Source organism: Coloeus monedula (assembly GCF_965178545.1).
Source record: "Coloeus monedula genome assembly, chromosome: 11".
In the NCBI taxonomy this organism is placed as follows: domain Eukaryota; kingdom Metazoa; phylum Chordata; class Aves; order Passeriformes; family Corvidae; genus Coloeus; species Coloeus monedula.
This window is the reverse complement of record NC_138791.1, coordinates 13,888,390-13,902,071: the sequence shown is the minus strand read 5'-3', so window position 1 is coordinate 13,902,071 and position 13,682 is coordinate 13,888,390. Positions and strand designations below refer to the sequence as shown.

The window sequence follows — 13,682 nt, the reverse complement described above, 5'->3', positions numbered from 1 at the left end:
CACAGGATAAGTCCAGAAAAGACACTGCATATTAAAACTGTCTATTTTGCAACAAACTGGCTAAGGCAATTTGATGCTGATGTACTATGCAACACGATGGCTGAGCATCCTGGGCTGTGATATCTCTGCTTACTCCTGACCTGAGAGCTGCCTTAGTACACAATCGCATCAGTTCACAGGAGTAGCTGTATGAGTCACTTGAAATGCTTGTGATCTCTATAGCAAAACACTGTCTAGCTCTGATTCAAGATGGGACAGCCCAACTGCATCTGCCAGAGCACTGAAAACAATCTGCACTTCCCTCTGACAAGAGGTTTCCTTCTTCTCTTGCCCCTAAAATAGACTGAGCTGTCATTGCTTTCTTAACCCAAAGCTCTGCTGAACAGCACTGGGTTTCAGTGCAATTTTTTTCCAAGCTATCACTCCATCACATCCCTTGCACTTGTAATTATTTCTTTTACATAAAACAGGATGGTTTCATGGTGCCCACCTCATTTTTGCTGATTAAGGCTCTCCTCCTTATACCTTATTAAAAAAATCTCCCTTAACAGTATGAAATTATGACAAGAGAGAGGTTACAATACATCATAACCTTGGGTGCCTTTCAGTGGATTCCTTTCTGATTTCATGAGGCAGATTGTTCCCTAATGTGACCCAGATAACAATGTCTACTGGGGAAATTGGAAATATAAATGGAAATGAAGTAAAAGAATCTTCATCTAAGGGAATAAGAGAAGTATTATTGTATAACTGATTGAATGGGCCCAGAGGACTGTGTATTTGAAAAAAAAAATGGTAACAGTCATTAGGAATAACACTGTGCTGCTGCATTTTTCATGTGCATATACAGTTACTGATTTCATTATTCTGGAGGCTTTCTTTGATTAACAAAAAATGGAGGCCTTTCAAACCTGAATATGTCACTTTGATTTTATATGTAGAGAATGTTAAGGACCAGTACAATACTTGCTTCCACTTACACAAGAATGACAAGCAGATGAAATCCTAAATGAAGGAGATAGAGCAGTGCTTCCATCTGTGTTGGAACTGTCTTGCTCTTCTCTCTTTTTCTCACACTGCCAGATGTAGGCAGTGCTTTTACAGGGCCACTCCAAAATAATCTTCAAGCCCTAACTATGCAACTCCTGCCTCTGGCAGCACATAGTGCCAGAAACTGCTCCAAAGTCTGCAAGGGGCTATGCACAGTGAAAAGCCTGAGCCCAAGAACAGATTTTGGGGGATGGGACGTCTAATGTGAAAATCTGCAAGTTGAACACAAGCCAAAAGGTATTCAGAGCCTCACCATTTCCCAAGCCAGCTGCTTCTCAGCAACACTACATGAAAAAGTGTCTGCAGATTCAGTCCTTTATGCACTCACATAAACTATAAATTTACACTCCAGTGTTTGGGTAGCCTGTTAGGCAACGTTCAATTAATGCTGAACATTTAAATAGCAATTCATTGTGGGCCAAACATTAGGCTGCCTATAAGGTAACAACTGCTTTCTTTCTCTACCTCTTTCTACCAAGAAAATAACAATATAAGGATAGCTTGATACATATGTCTGGGGTTGATGCTGTGCTTTTACCAGGTCCTTGTCACTATCCTTGGTGAAAGTCTTCTCCTTTTCATCTTCATTTTTAGTCCAGCTATAGGAGATCATGTAGTTCATGATTGGAGGGTGGTATATGGTTTCTGGTTGGTTCCAGGTTACCAGTAGCGCTGTCCTGTTCACAGGCTGCACTTTCATGTTGACTGGAGGAGTGCTACAAGCTGAAAAACAGAAGGAGAAAAGATGAAGCTCTTCTAAATAACCTAGAGAAAACAAACAGGAAGAATGGTGCCTCACCCTAAGAGCTAGGTTTTTTTCTTTAATGGTCTGGCCTACAGTAACAGCTTAGACTGCAATCCACTGAGACCAATGGGATTTAATACCACCTGCAGCTGCTTTCTGCTCTCCTGAGTAAAGTGAATGAGAGAATTCATTCTCTGCATGCAGGTTGCTTAGTTCTTGAAAGTCTCAGTCCTGACATTTGCACCTACACTTTAACTTGGTGACTTAAGAGCTCTGCACTGAAACATTAAGAAATAGAGTGGACCTGATCCACAGCTTCCCTCATCCACTCCCTGCTGTTCTGTAAGGGGTAAATACCCCAACATGCTCTGCTGGGCCCGGAAGGAGTTGAAACTTCTGAAAATGTGGCACTACTGGGTCAGTAAATGTTTTCCTGTTAACCTAGTACATTTTCACAATTATTTTATACTCCTCTTTCTATATATCTTCCTTCAAAGATGCTCAACAGATTGTCAGTAATATATCACCATCAAGGGAAGTGTGGCTGGGAAGAGTGGCTCATGATGAGCTTGGCCATAGCCTCTGAGCAGGCAGAGGAACTTGCAGCCAGCCCTGCCTTCTTAACCCTGCCTGCAGCGTGGAGGCACAAGTCACTTCTCAGCCACGCTTAAGTCAGTGGGGACATCAGCACAGGGACAGTTTAACCTCTGGGAAAAGCACGGCTTCTGTTTCCAGCAGTACCAAACCCAAAATTCTGCAGGGCAGACCAAGCCCAGGCACAAATCCAGCCCGGCCCCTCAAGGGGCGGGGTGTGCACAGTCCCCTTGCAGCACGGAAGAAACACTTTTCAAGGGGTTGCCATGCAAAGGTCCTGGTGAGGATGCACAACACTAGATGGCACTCACATGCTGTGGGAAAACTGCAACATCCCCTTCCCAGCTATAAAGAGTATAGCTTTTTTCCAAGCTTTAAAAATCACGTTTAAAATACCCAGTTCAGGGCATATTCTCACATTCTCTTTCTCAGTATAAACCCTGAACCAAGGAAAATCACTTGCAATGATACCTAAACACATGTGCCGTGGCAAAGGAGCTGGTCTCTTCTGCCAGGGAAAGGCAAAGTGTCACCCAGCCCATCAGGCTGACACTGTTTCCAGAGTTATTTTTCCCAGTACAAGTTTTCCTTTTAAAGCCAACACACTGAGCTTGTTTGCGCTCTGCAGGTATGTGACCGTGTGTATATTTGGCCACTATTTCACTTCTAAAGAGTCCTGGCAGCACTGAAAGGGAGAAACATCTATTCCTATGCCTGGACTTGCAGGCTAGCCATGCAGCTTTGCTGTCACATTACTGAAATAGCTACAGTTCTTAAATAAAAATGATTAAATGCTTTAAACACCAATATTATCTGTACAATAGAAAAATACCTGTCAAATGCATTTGTGCAGTTATAAGTCACATTTTGTAGCTAGCTGAACAAGACAACATAAATTGCAGAAATATGCTTGGGCAGAAAAAATCTTTGATGTTTGCTCTTGCCATGAGGGGTGGCAATCCTGCAGTTTTGCAGTAGATCCTTCTGCTCAACCCAGAAGGATGATCCAGCAAAACAAACAAACCCTACAGCACCTCAAAGCATTGGATAAATGTATGTGAGTTTCTATTTACACTGAGCTGAAGGGATCAAAACAGCATTCTGCTGTCAGTGCCACAAAGTCAGAAGCCACACCACGGTCTGCTGCCTGCAGATGCCTTCCCTCTGGCTCCCTCCTGGTCCCCCAAAGCACAGCATGAAGGTGGCCAGGACCTAGATGAGAGGGGACAGCTGATAGCCATCGGTGTTATCACTATTTACAGAACTTCCTGATCCTTGGTATGCCTCTCCACGCTCACCTCTTTCCGCTGAGATGGTCAGATCAATTCTCTCTGGCATCACTGTTTATTGATAACTTCACCAATAAATCATAACTGCCCTCTTTGACGCCCTTTGTCATCACAGAATTACACTTCAAAATGCCAGGCCAGCCTTTATCACTCCACCTAGTCAAATCTCATCAGAGATAGGAGCCCAGGGTGAAGGACTACCCAGACCTAAAACTCTTACCCAGTCCTTGTCCTCCAGGAGGACATGCAGAGATTTATGTATTTAAAGTAATCATGCATCAAATTGTTTTAGAAATAATTCAAGCAGGTAACCTTCCTGAGAGACAGAGAGATCTACCTTAATTGCACCAGCCCTCTGAACGATGTCTGGCCAGCTGCTTTTCACACAAGGACCCCAAGCCACTCCAGGGAGAGGGGGCTGCCTTGTCCCCCATTCTGTGCCACTCTCTGCAGCCAGCCTGGATGCCATTTGGAACAGCTCATGGCAGCCAGAGAAGTGGGTATTTCCCAAGGGTAAATAGGAGACTCACAGGCTCAGAGTCAGGAGACCCTCCCTGACCCTGCACCCTGATCCAAGATGGTCATGAGCACTTTTAATCACCTGAGTGACTCCAGTGACTTCAATGAGAGCAAGCCTCATTCACAGCAAGCTAAAATGAGGCTGAATTTACAATACTGCGATTTCTCAGTAAATATTACAAAATTTACATGACTTAGGATGACTTGGTTCAATTTATTTCAAGGCACAGAGCAGTAGCTGAAGTAATTTAATATTAATCAACCTTTTCTGTTCAACCACATTTTTTTAAACAACTTATGAATGGGCAGAAAAGAAATCTTTTTTTTATAAAATGAAATATATGGTTTCATTAATTTAACTAAACCTCCTTAGGACACAATGGAATAAAGAAACATTTGATCCAACAATTCAATTTGATGATTTAATTAAAGTGATACATAATAACATAGTGAATGTCTGAGAGACAAGGAAAAAAGTGCAATGATTTGACCATCTATAAAACAACTGGCATTTCCCAGAGATCTAAATTTTCTTTCAGTACTCTCTGTGCCTTGGATTTTTCAAAGAAGATTAAAAGAATCACATGCTAAAGGACCTCTACTGATTTTGCAAAATGTGCAGCTGAAGAAGAAAGAGAAATGCAGGAAGAGGTTGGGACAGGGAAGGGGAAGTTTAATCAGGACACATTAAAGAGAAACACAAGCTTTTATTTTCCTTTTTTTTTTTAAACAAAACCAGGTTTAATAAGCAAAAAGAAAGCCTGTGAATTCATGATTCCTTGAGAAAAAAAAAGACCCAAAACCAAAAACCAGCATTATTCCACACTGAAATAGCACCTCAGCTAATTTTAGAAAAAAAATATTAGTTCTCTTTAAAATTCCAATCCTGAGGGATAACAAAATATTGTGGGGGCTTTCAGGATACCTTTCTGTGGTATATGCAGTCCTGAGCAGATACCTACACAGGTCTGGCAGGACACCAAAGCCACTGTGTCCTAGGTTAGCGGCCCTGTGCCAAGACTTGTGGAGGCAGAAACCCCTGGCTGGGGCAACCAGGCCACATCTCAGAACCACTGAACAGGCAAGAGCCTTTGCAGTACCATGGTCATGCCTCACTGCAGGCACAGACATGCCCTGGACCTCTTGGAGGGAAAAAACATTCTCACCTTCCTGTCAGGGATGACCTGAACTGGGAGAACCTGGCAAACAAGCTGGCTCCAGCCTTCTGGAAAAGTCCTGCAGAGGCAGGAGCATTGTGCAGGTGCATCTGGAGGAAGCCCCTCTGACCCAGCTCAGGCAGCCTCAGTGGCTCTCCAGCTGCTGGCCATGCATGGGGCTGCCCAGCAGCTTGACCCAGGCTTTTCTCTGCAGATCAGCCCACTGGGGAAGGCAGGGGGAACCCAGCATTTTGGCCAGCCTCATCTTCCATGGCTCACTCAAGCCTAGAGAAAACCTGTTTGCCATTGGCAGATGAATGCAGCATGCTGATACAGTCCTAAGCACTAGGCCAGCCAGCCATACAGCAGAGAATTATTTTCTTCATGTTAAAAACATTTCAGTGGGCTGGAACTAAAAACTAAATTAATTTAACAACTCTGCATTCATCTCTCCCATAATCTGATTTGTATGTTGTATTTGGCTACATAATCTCCATGAGGCTTTCCTAACTGAAAGCCTGATAAAGCTTAATCCAAAAGCTCCTGGCAGCTCCATTTCAGCGAGTTGAAAAACAAAAAAAAGGGCTTACTGTTTTGCAAAAATTAATTGCTGATACTAAGACACACCCATGAATGCAGAAAGGGCATGTAACAGAATATTACAGCTTTTTTTTATTAATATTGTTCCTTAAAAGCAGCCTGTATTTCTCTTTCAAAGACAGAAATGCAACACCAGCCAAACTTTCTGGGTTTCATCACGCTTTTTGCATATGCTACTTGTGGTTATGAAAAGACCTATTTAGGGAAACTTTGAGAGAGTGCAAGAATTGTATATTCAGTTAAGGCTTGTATACTTTCTCCCTGTAAAACAGGTCCTCATATGACAAATCTAGTTCCACTGGGATCAGCAGGATTTATAAAATCCTCTAAAAATGTTCTAAGTTAGCTTGTCCATGCATAAAAATGTCACCACTTTAAAGGCAGTTATTTCTAGCTGTGCTATGCCCTCCTTTGAAAAATCCCACTCTCTCCCTCCTGCTGAATGTCTCAGCAATGCAAAACTGCTGTTCCTCTCCTTGGTGCCATGGGATACATGTTGTGTGCTGAAGCCCTGACAATTTTCGGCACAGAAAAGCAGCATGACAGTGAGATCCTGAATCCCTTGTGGTGACATGGGCAGGGATCTTCTAAGGCAATTCATATATGGAAGGGGAAACATCAGCATCAGGATGTGCCCATAGCATGTTACTGGCTCCGAGCTGCTCAGTGCTAACTAAAAGACAGGGACAAGGATCTTTTCTTGCTCTGGGAGGCAGCTTCTGGCTGTAAGGTGAGAGAGGCCTCATTTCTCTTTCTTACTAGTCTGGATATACAGGATGATTCATTCAATGGGGTAAGTGGCAGGGAACAGTGTCTCCCCCTTACAAAGCAGAAGCACAAAGAAGCTACTTGGGGCATTTCTTCTCTCATGCTCAGTAGAAGAGAAACTGAGAAGTCAGTATGGAGGTTTCATGTCTTTCTTCCCCATAGGGGCAAACAAGTTGATGGCCAACAAGTTCTCGGGGGAGAGAGGGTGTTTCCTTTCCCTCTGCCCCAGCCCTGTGAAGGAGCTGGAAGGGCCAGTCCTGCAGGACAGATGCACCACTTGCTGCTGTAATGACAAGCAACTCAGCCACAGGCATCCCAGATGATTTCAGAGTGCCTGAAAGCTGTGATCAGTGCCTGTGCTATTGCCAAAACACTGCACCAAGTTCAGTCAGCCCTGCCACCCCCAGGAACCTGACTGCAGACAAGAAGAAAGCAATGCCAACAACAGAAAAGAGAAGAAAAATACTTTCAACTACATCCATACCTGTATACACACACATATATATTCCTTCTCATTATTAGATCCTCAAAACTTCAAATAAACCCTGAAATGCAAAAATATACGTTATGCTGCAATGAGAGAACTCCCACTTGCTTTCAGTGCCATGGTAAGGGAAGTGATGCAGGGCCAGATTCAGCTACATTGAACTGGTGTGACTTAGTGGAGGTGCTCGGGAAGACATTCTGATCCATAATAAACAAGAGCATGCTTTGGGCTGTAGGATCCAATCCCAGGATTCAGCAAGGGCTGTGCTCCCAAAGGACAACAAATAAACTATGAAGATCATATGCAGAGACAACACAGGCTTTAATATATCAGAAAGTGCTAAGAGGCATACTTATAACATTTTCCCCCTTATCCTTTTACTAAATGTTTGCAGGTTTTTTTGCTTTGCTTTAGTATACATTGTTGACTTCTCAGAGTGCTTATAAATAACATTATTAATACATAAGGATAATTGCTTTAAAGAGTAGCACACATTTTTCCTTTACCTTTGCCTGCACTTTGCCAGTAGGCATTGGCAGGCTCTGGAGCATGCTGTACACACAAATATTTGTGTTGATCTACTTCAATCCACAGGCAGAATGTAGCTAGGAGACAGACTATTTATCTTCCCTGCTTTTACCTTCCACTATGCTTCAAACAGACACGGCTGCCCCCTGAGGTGTGAGGCACACCGACAGACCCCACACTTGTTTTACAAGCCCTGAGAAATAACCTCATGAGCAAATGGGCACACGAGTCCCTCTGACAGAAGAGCTCTGGACAAGCTGGTGTTTGCCTCTCTGTTGCTTGCCCATTTCCCAAGGTGGGCACAATCTGCATTTGGATTAATACCTGTATGGCTTTGTAGCACCTAAATTTCCATGGCATCACAGCAACAGATCCTGTTTTACTAAAAGGCATGGACTGTGTGTTTGCACCTTAGTATTTCACATATTTCACAAATAGTGTTTCTACAGTTGTGGTCTGAGTCCTTAGCAGTGCAGATCAGCCTTGCACCATCAGGTGCCATACTGGGCTAAACTGATGTCCGCCATGGACCTGCCCTTCAAGTTTTGTATTTGTACTGCACACATCCATGTATGCACATAGAAGGTGACTTGTGTTTCAAATGTACACCTGTGCCCTTATTTACACAGTGTGTTTGTGCCACACATGTGGTCACATTCAGTGGCACAAAGAGCACCAATGGGGAGAAAGGAGGATTTCCTGCCAGAAGGACACATATTTGCCATGTTAACCAAGCTGGCCTTTCCAGTGTTCTGGTGAGGGTTTGGACTGGGGAGCATAGGAAGGATAAGCCAATCGGGCTGGTAGAGCCTCCCAATACATGCCTGCGGGATGCCCAAAATCAGATTAGGAAAGCAGCTTTCCTTTCATAGTTTCTGGAGGCTTTTTCCAACACAAAGGATGAGCTGCAGGCACTCATGGTTCAATCTAAAATTAGTACTTCTGTGGGCTGAACAGCTGGGCCAGCAGGTAGGCAGTGCAGAAAGGAATTCCCTCCAGGTGTAAATGGAATAAATCATCAAGCTCAGCTCTTCCAGCTTTAGTGGCAGCTGTGAACCCAAACCACACCTACACTTTCACACTGAATTCCTCTTGCTCTGTTGGTTTTGACCCTTTATAATCTCTGAAGAAGTGTGAGCAGTGCCTTAGTGCTTACTAAAAAATCTATTGATAAGTTGTTTCCTACATTCAGGTCCAGACACACGCACTCCTCACATTACAACCACACAGAAGTTATTACAGGTGTAAAACAGAACCCTGCAGAACAGAGCCACTGCAAGGGAAGCATGAGACCTATGTCAGGTATAAGTACCACATCTTTTTGCATCTGATTCCCCCTCAAAATGGGTCAGTTTTTTTAATGAAAAGCTTTGTGTTTCACCTTACCAGAAACTCCCTAGAAGGCAGAAGCCTGTCCTTTCCTGCTTTTGCAGGACACTCTCCAAGACAACTGCATACATGAGGACCCAGCCAGCACGACAGAGCAAGACAGGGCTGAAGTGGAAGAGATGAAATATGCAGAAGGAACACACTGATTTCTGTCTAAAATGTGCATTCAGCAGCCACTTGAGGCTCAAAAAGAGACTCTTGCAGCTGCAGGTGAGTACCTTTACTTGGAGCACTTAAGGCAGCGGCAGACAGGCAGGTCTGTAGTGCAAAGAAGCAGGGCAGGCAATGAGCAGAACAGTGTCACCACCCTCAAGTGTGACCTTTTGCTCCAACACAGGCTGCTACACCAACAGAAGTCCTAATGATGAGACATTAATTCATTTGCACCACACCTAGTATGGTGCTGACCTGATTAAAGGGGAAAAGAATTGGGAAAGGATAACTTCCATAGCAAAATGAAATAAAAAAGCCAGTAGGAAAAGCCCAGTTATCCAAGGAAACCAGGAACAAGTTGTTAATCCATGAAGAAATCTTCCAAGATTCTTCCAAAGGACAAAAAGAATCAATGCTAATGGTAAATGTACCATAAATTAACTAAAATAAGTTCTTTGTTTCCATTCTCCCCGAAATATTCAAAGAAAATAAATAGCTAAATTTTGCTTTAGCCATCCAGAGTTAAATTTTCAATAATTAATAATTTTAAATTTACCTTCACTTTGCTGTTGTTTTGGATATGTTGTTTTGGATATGTTACATATATAAATAAATACATAAAATACTGAGTATTTTTTAGTAATTTAGGTTTGACTAAAACATAAAAATGACATTCTACAAGAGTAGAACTTCTCTGCCTAAGACTCTTTTTGGACTCCCAGAGACAACCTGAGGACATGAAGAGACTGCAAAGTTGTTTTGAGACAGTTTTCATAAAACATGGGCATTTAGAAAGCAAAAACAAATTACTGGAAGTAATAACAGAGACTATAAATGAGACAAATAACATGTTCTCATTCAGAAACACTGCTGCCAATACTCTAAACTATCTGCCTTTAAGTGTTGATGTCAGTGCACTGAATCTCTGGACCTCTGGATGCTAATGCATGGGAGGTGCACTCCAGTGCTGTGCAGAAAAGCAATACCTTTACAGAAGGCTGTAGTCTCATTTCTGACATCAGGAGCCATGAAAAGGTAAATAAGAACTGAACTGCTTTGATTGAGCAGTGCAGTACTTTTGGCTGCAGACCAATGGCCTGAGCCATGCCTCCAGCAGAAGGCATGCAGGGAGGAAAATCCAAATATCTTCTATCCAGATTTTAGTGGCATTAAGTTAAAAGGACTTCCAAACAGTGAATTACTACCACCTAACAAAAGTAAGTAAGGAAAATGATCACCTGTACAGTACTAGAGAAATGTCCCAGCTGTTAGAGTCCAAAGCTAAGTTTTACTGGAGTGAATTTATGACTGCTCATTATTTAACTTAGGCTAGGATCATAATTACAGATGGTATTCTAAAGCAAAATCCCACTGATGGGAAACAGCATTATTTGAGACTCCAGCAAAGAGTAATCAGACACCTTTGGGAAAGTAATCAGGCATCTGTGAAAGAAAACTCTGATGTCAAGAGCCCCTCACATGGGATGCTTGTTTAAGTGTTCTAAGGCATGCAGCACATTTAATGAGATAAAAAGGTTAAAGGGGGTTTTGAGTGTTAAAAAAAAAAAAACCAACATAAAGAGAAAGAAACAACATTTGATGTAACCAACAGCAAAATTAAATGGGCAAGTATTGTTGCACATAGGGTACCTCCTGAAACAAGGAAATGAAACATCTTTTCCTCCTGAGTTTCCACACCTACACCTTTACTAAAGCAGGTAATGTTTTGTAAATACAGTTCTGCTTGATGGAACAACATGTGAAAGTAGCAAGGGTCTTGCAGACCCAGATCCTTGAACTGGATGGACTTTTATGTAAGAATTCTGTTTGTCCCTGAAGAGCAATGTGCACTATTAAACCAATAAATAATTAGCAATCCCTCTACCACAGCTGCTTGAAAGCAGCCCAGGAGCTGCAGGAGCACAATATATGATGTGACAGAGCAACACAGTCCTGAGCCACAGAGGACAGGTCAGAGAAGAAAGGAGGCAATTTTAACAGAGATTTTCTTGTCCAAAAAGTCAGACACTGCCACAGTCACTGATAATTACAGTGTCTGGTCAATGCTTTATAAATGCATTCTTGGCTTAGGACATCTATACAGAGAACCTCTAACTTTTCAAAACTTTACATAAATTAATATTGCAACATGGGTGAGCCCTCTTGTTAAATGATGATCTGCCTGATTTAACAGCATGATCCACTGTATAGGTTGGATCTCTGAAAGTTTCATCTTAAAAAGTATCACTGTACAAGGGTTTACTGTCAGCCTACCAGTTGCTACAATTCAATAGCTGAACAATATTTAACCTGAATGGTGTATTTCAGAAATAAGATCTTCAAACATAATTTGTATGGTTTTTTGAAATAGCTCCAGGGTCAACTTAAAAATTAAGCTCAACTCATGGGCTCTGATTCAGCAAAGGTCTTAGGCATATGCTTTCATTCCAGGCATACGAGCAGTCCTCAAGAGAACTGTTTTAAATCAGCTTTTGCCAATAGGAGGAAGGAATGAGATAATGGAATAAAGGAAAACTCCTCTTGTTAAACTCTGACTCTGAAAATCTGGAGTTTCCACCTGTAAGTGAAAAATTAGTCCTATTTCAAATTAGCTGAAGTATTTCACCATCTTGTATTCTGATGATTAAAAACAATGCCCCTCTCTTCATTGCCTCTTTAAAGTTAAAAAAAGTGAAAGGAGAGGAGAGTAACTGCAAAGCAAAAGGCTGGTAACATTCATACTGGTTAACAAATTGGATCCAAATGCACTGACCTAAAATAGCCTTCCTCAGAAAACTTTTTGTTAAGCAAATGCCACCACTTTTGGAATTTTGCTAAGGAAATACTCAGGGGACAGGTATAAAGTGAGAAAGTTTTCCTCCAGTGTATCTGTAGGTTATGCTACTGGTCACAGTTTTGTGACCTGAGAGGTCACAAAGAGACCTTTGACAGCTGAGAGGAAAGACATTCCTCTTTGGTACCAAATGTTTGCCAATGGACCACTGCAGAGCTGCATCACTTTGTGTTGATCTGAAATTCCCTAATCACCAGGGAATTCTGAAAATTATTCTGAACATTATGCAAATTGTTCTGGGCACATTTTCCTCCAAAATAAGAAAGGCTTACATAATGAATGCTACCCTGTTTTCCAGATTAGCAATACTGCCCACAGACTTAATAGAGTGTGACAGAGGAAACAAATTGCAAAAATTCACACCGACAAACAAACCCGAACTTCCCCTCCAGAGCTGCAGACCATCACAAACCATATCACCTTGCAGCAAGTAAAAGACACATTTTCGTGACCTTGCCTTTTTCTACAACACACAAATCAGGAACAGGGAGGGCAGACAAGAGTCAACATGTGACAGCCATTGGTCACATTGCCGAATGCAACGTGGAAAGCATTGAGGTGCAACCAGGAGGTTTGCAGAAGAATCTGCATAAAATAAATTTGTCATGCTAAGCTTACACTCTTCTATACTTGTATGCGAGATTGTCTGGCTGGAAAGCACTCCATGCTCTCGGTTCCTCAGTACTTTTGCATGAATGACACTGTATAAAGAGGAACTATATTTACTAGCTGAATAAACAATAGGTTTTGCTTTCACTCAAGTATTATGACTTCAACTCATTTTATTTATATGTCAGTAGTTCAGAATGTGCAGTGGACCAGGCACATCATCACTGTTCACCTTTGTCAAAAAAGGGGCCAGAAACATCCACATTGTTATATTTCTGGAACAGCTATATCTCATCCCTGTAACCTTTGGAGGATATACTACATCCATTTTGTGTTAGCAACACTGCGCCAACCTGTTTATTTTTAAGTTCATGAAAAAAAAGCACCTATTTTCAGTGTCCTCTGTTGCACACACAACCCAGAAAGAGACAAGCTGACAGAGCTGGTACAAAACGACTGGCTGCCCAGCTATCAGCCTCCTATAGCAAAAGCTCAAGGGAGACAGAAAGCACCAACTCCAGCATCATCCCTGCCATTAGATGGCATGCTGAATGTTGTCAGACCATGGGAAATGCATGTCCCCCACCTGAAGGTCTCTCTTGTCATAAATTCAAATTCCCAGACGGGCACAAGTACAGAGCATTATGGTACCTGAACACGATGGGAGAGGACCCATAGAGAACCTGCTCAGGAAACCAGTCCTGAGAACCAAACCATATAAACATGGACTAATGGTTGTGCTGCTCCCTTGCTCCTGTAGACTTGCTCACCTCATGATAACTAAGCCACGTGTGCTTGGTTTGGATCAAAGTCATGGTGAATCTTCCCAGTAATTCAAGTGCTCCTTTGGTCTCAACAGTTCCAAATTCAAGATCAGCCCATTAACTATAGACCTTAGTGTTTGTAATGTGCTGACAAAATTGCAGGCTTCAGTTATTTA

General features: G+C 42.2%; 1 protein-coding gene across 3 annotated transcripts in view; it reads right to left on the bottom strand.

The window, feature by feature from the left end:
• The window catches only part of PTPRG (protein tyrosine phosphatase receptor type G), a 398,071-nt gene that overhangs the window by 76,043 nt on the left and 308,346 nt on the right, over positions 1–13,682 (bottom strand). For all 3 annotated transcript variants that reach the window (XR_014226741.1, XM_082289015.1, XM_082289016.1), the window contains exon 9: positions 1,589–1,773. Coding sequence is in view for 2 of the 3 variants with exons in the window: in XM_082289015.1 (XP_082145141.1) it covers positions 1,589–1,773 (185 nt within the window). In the remaining variant the exon portion in view is untranslated. The remainder of the gene's footprint in view (positions 1–1,588; positions 1,774–13,682) is intronic.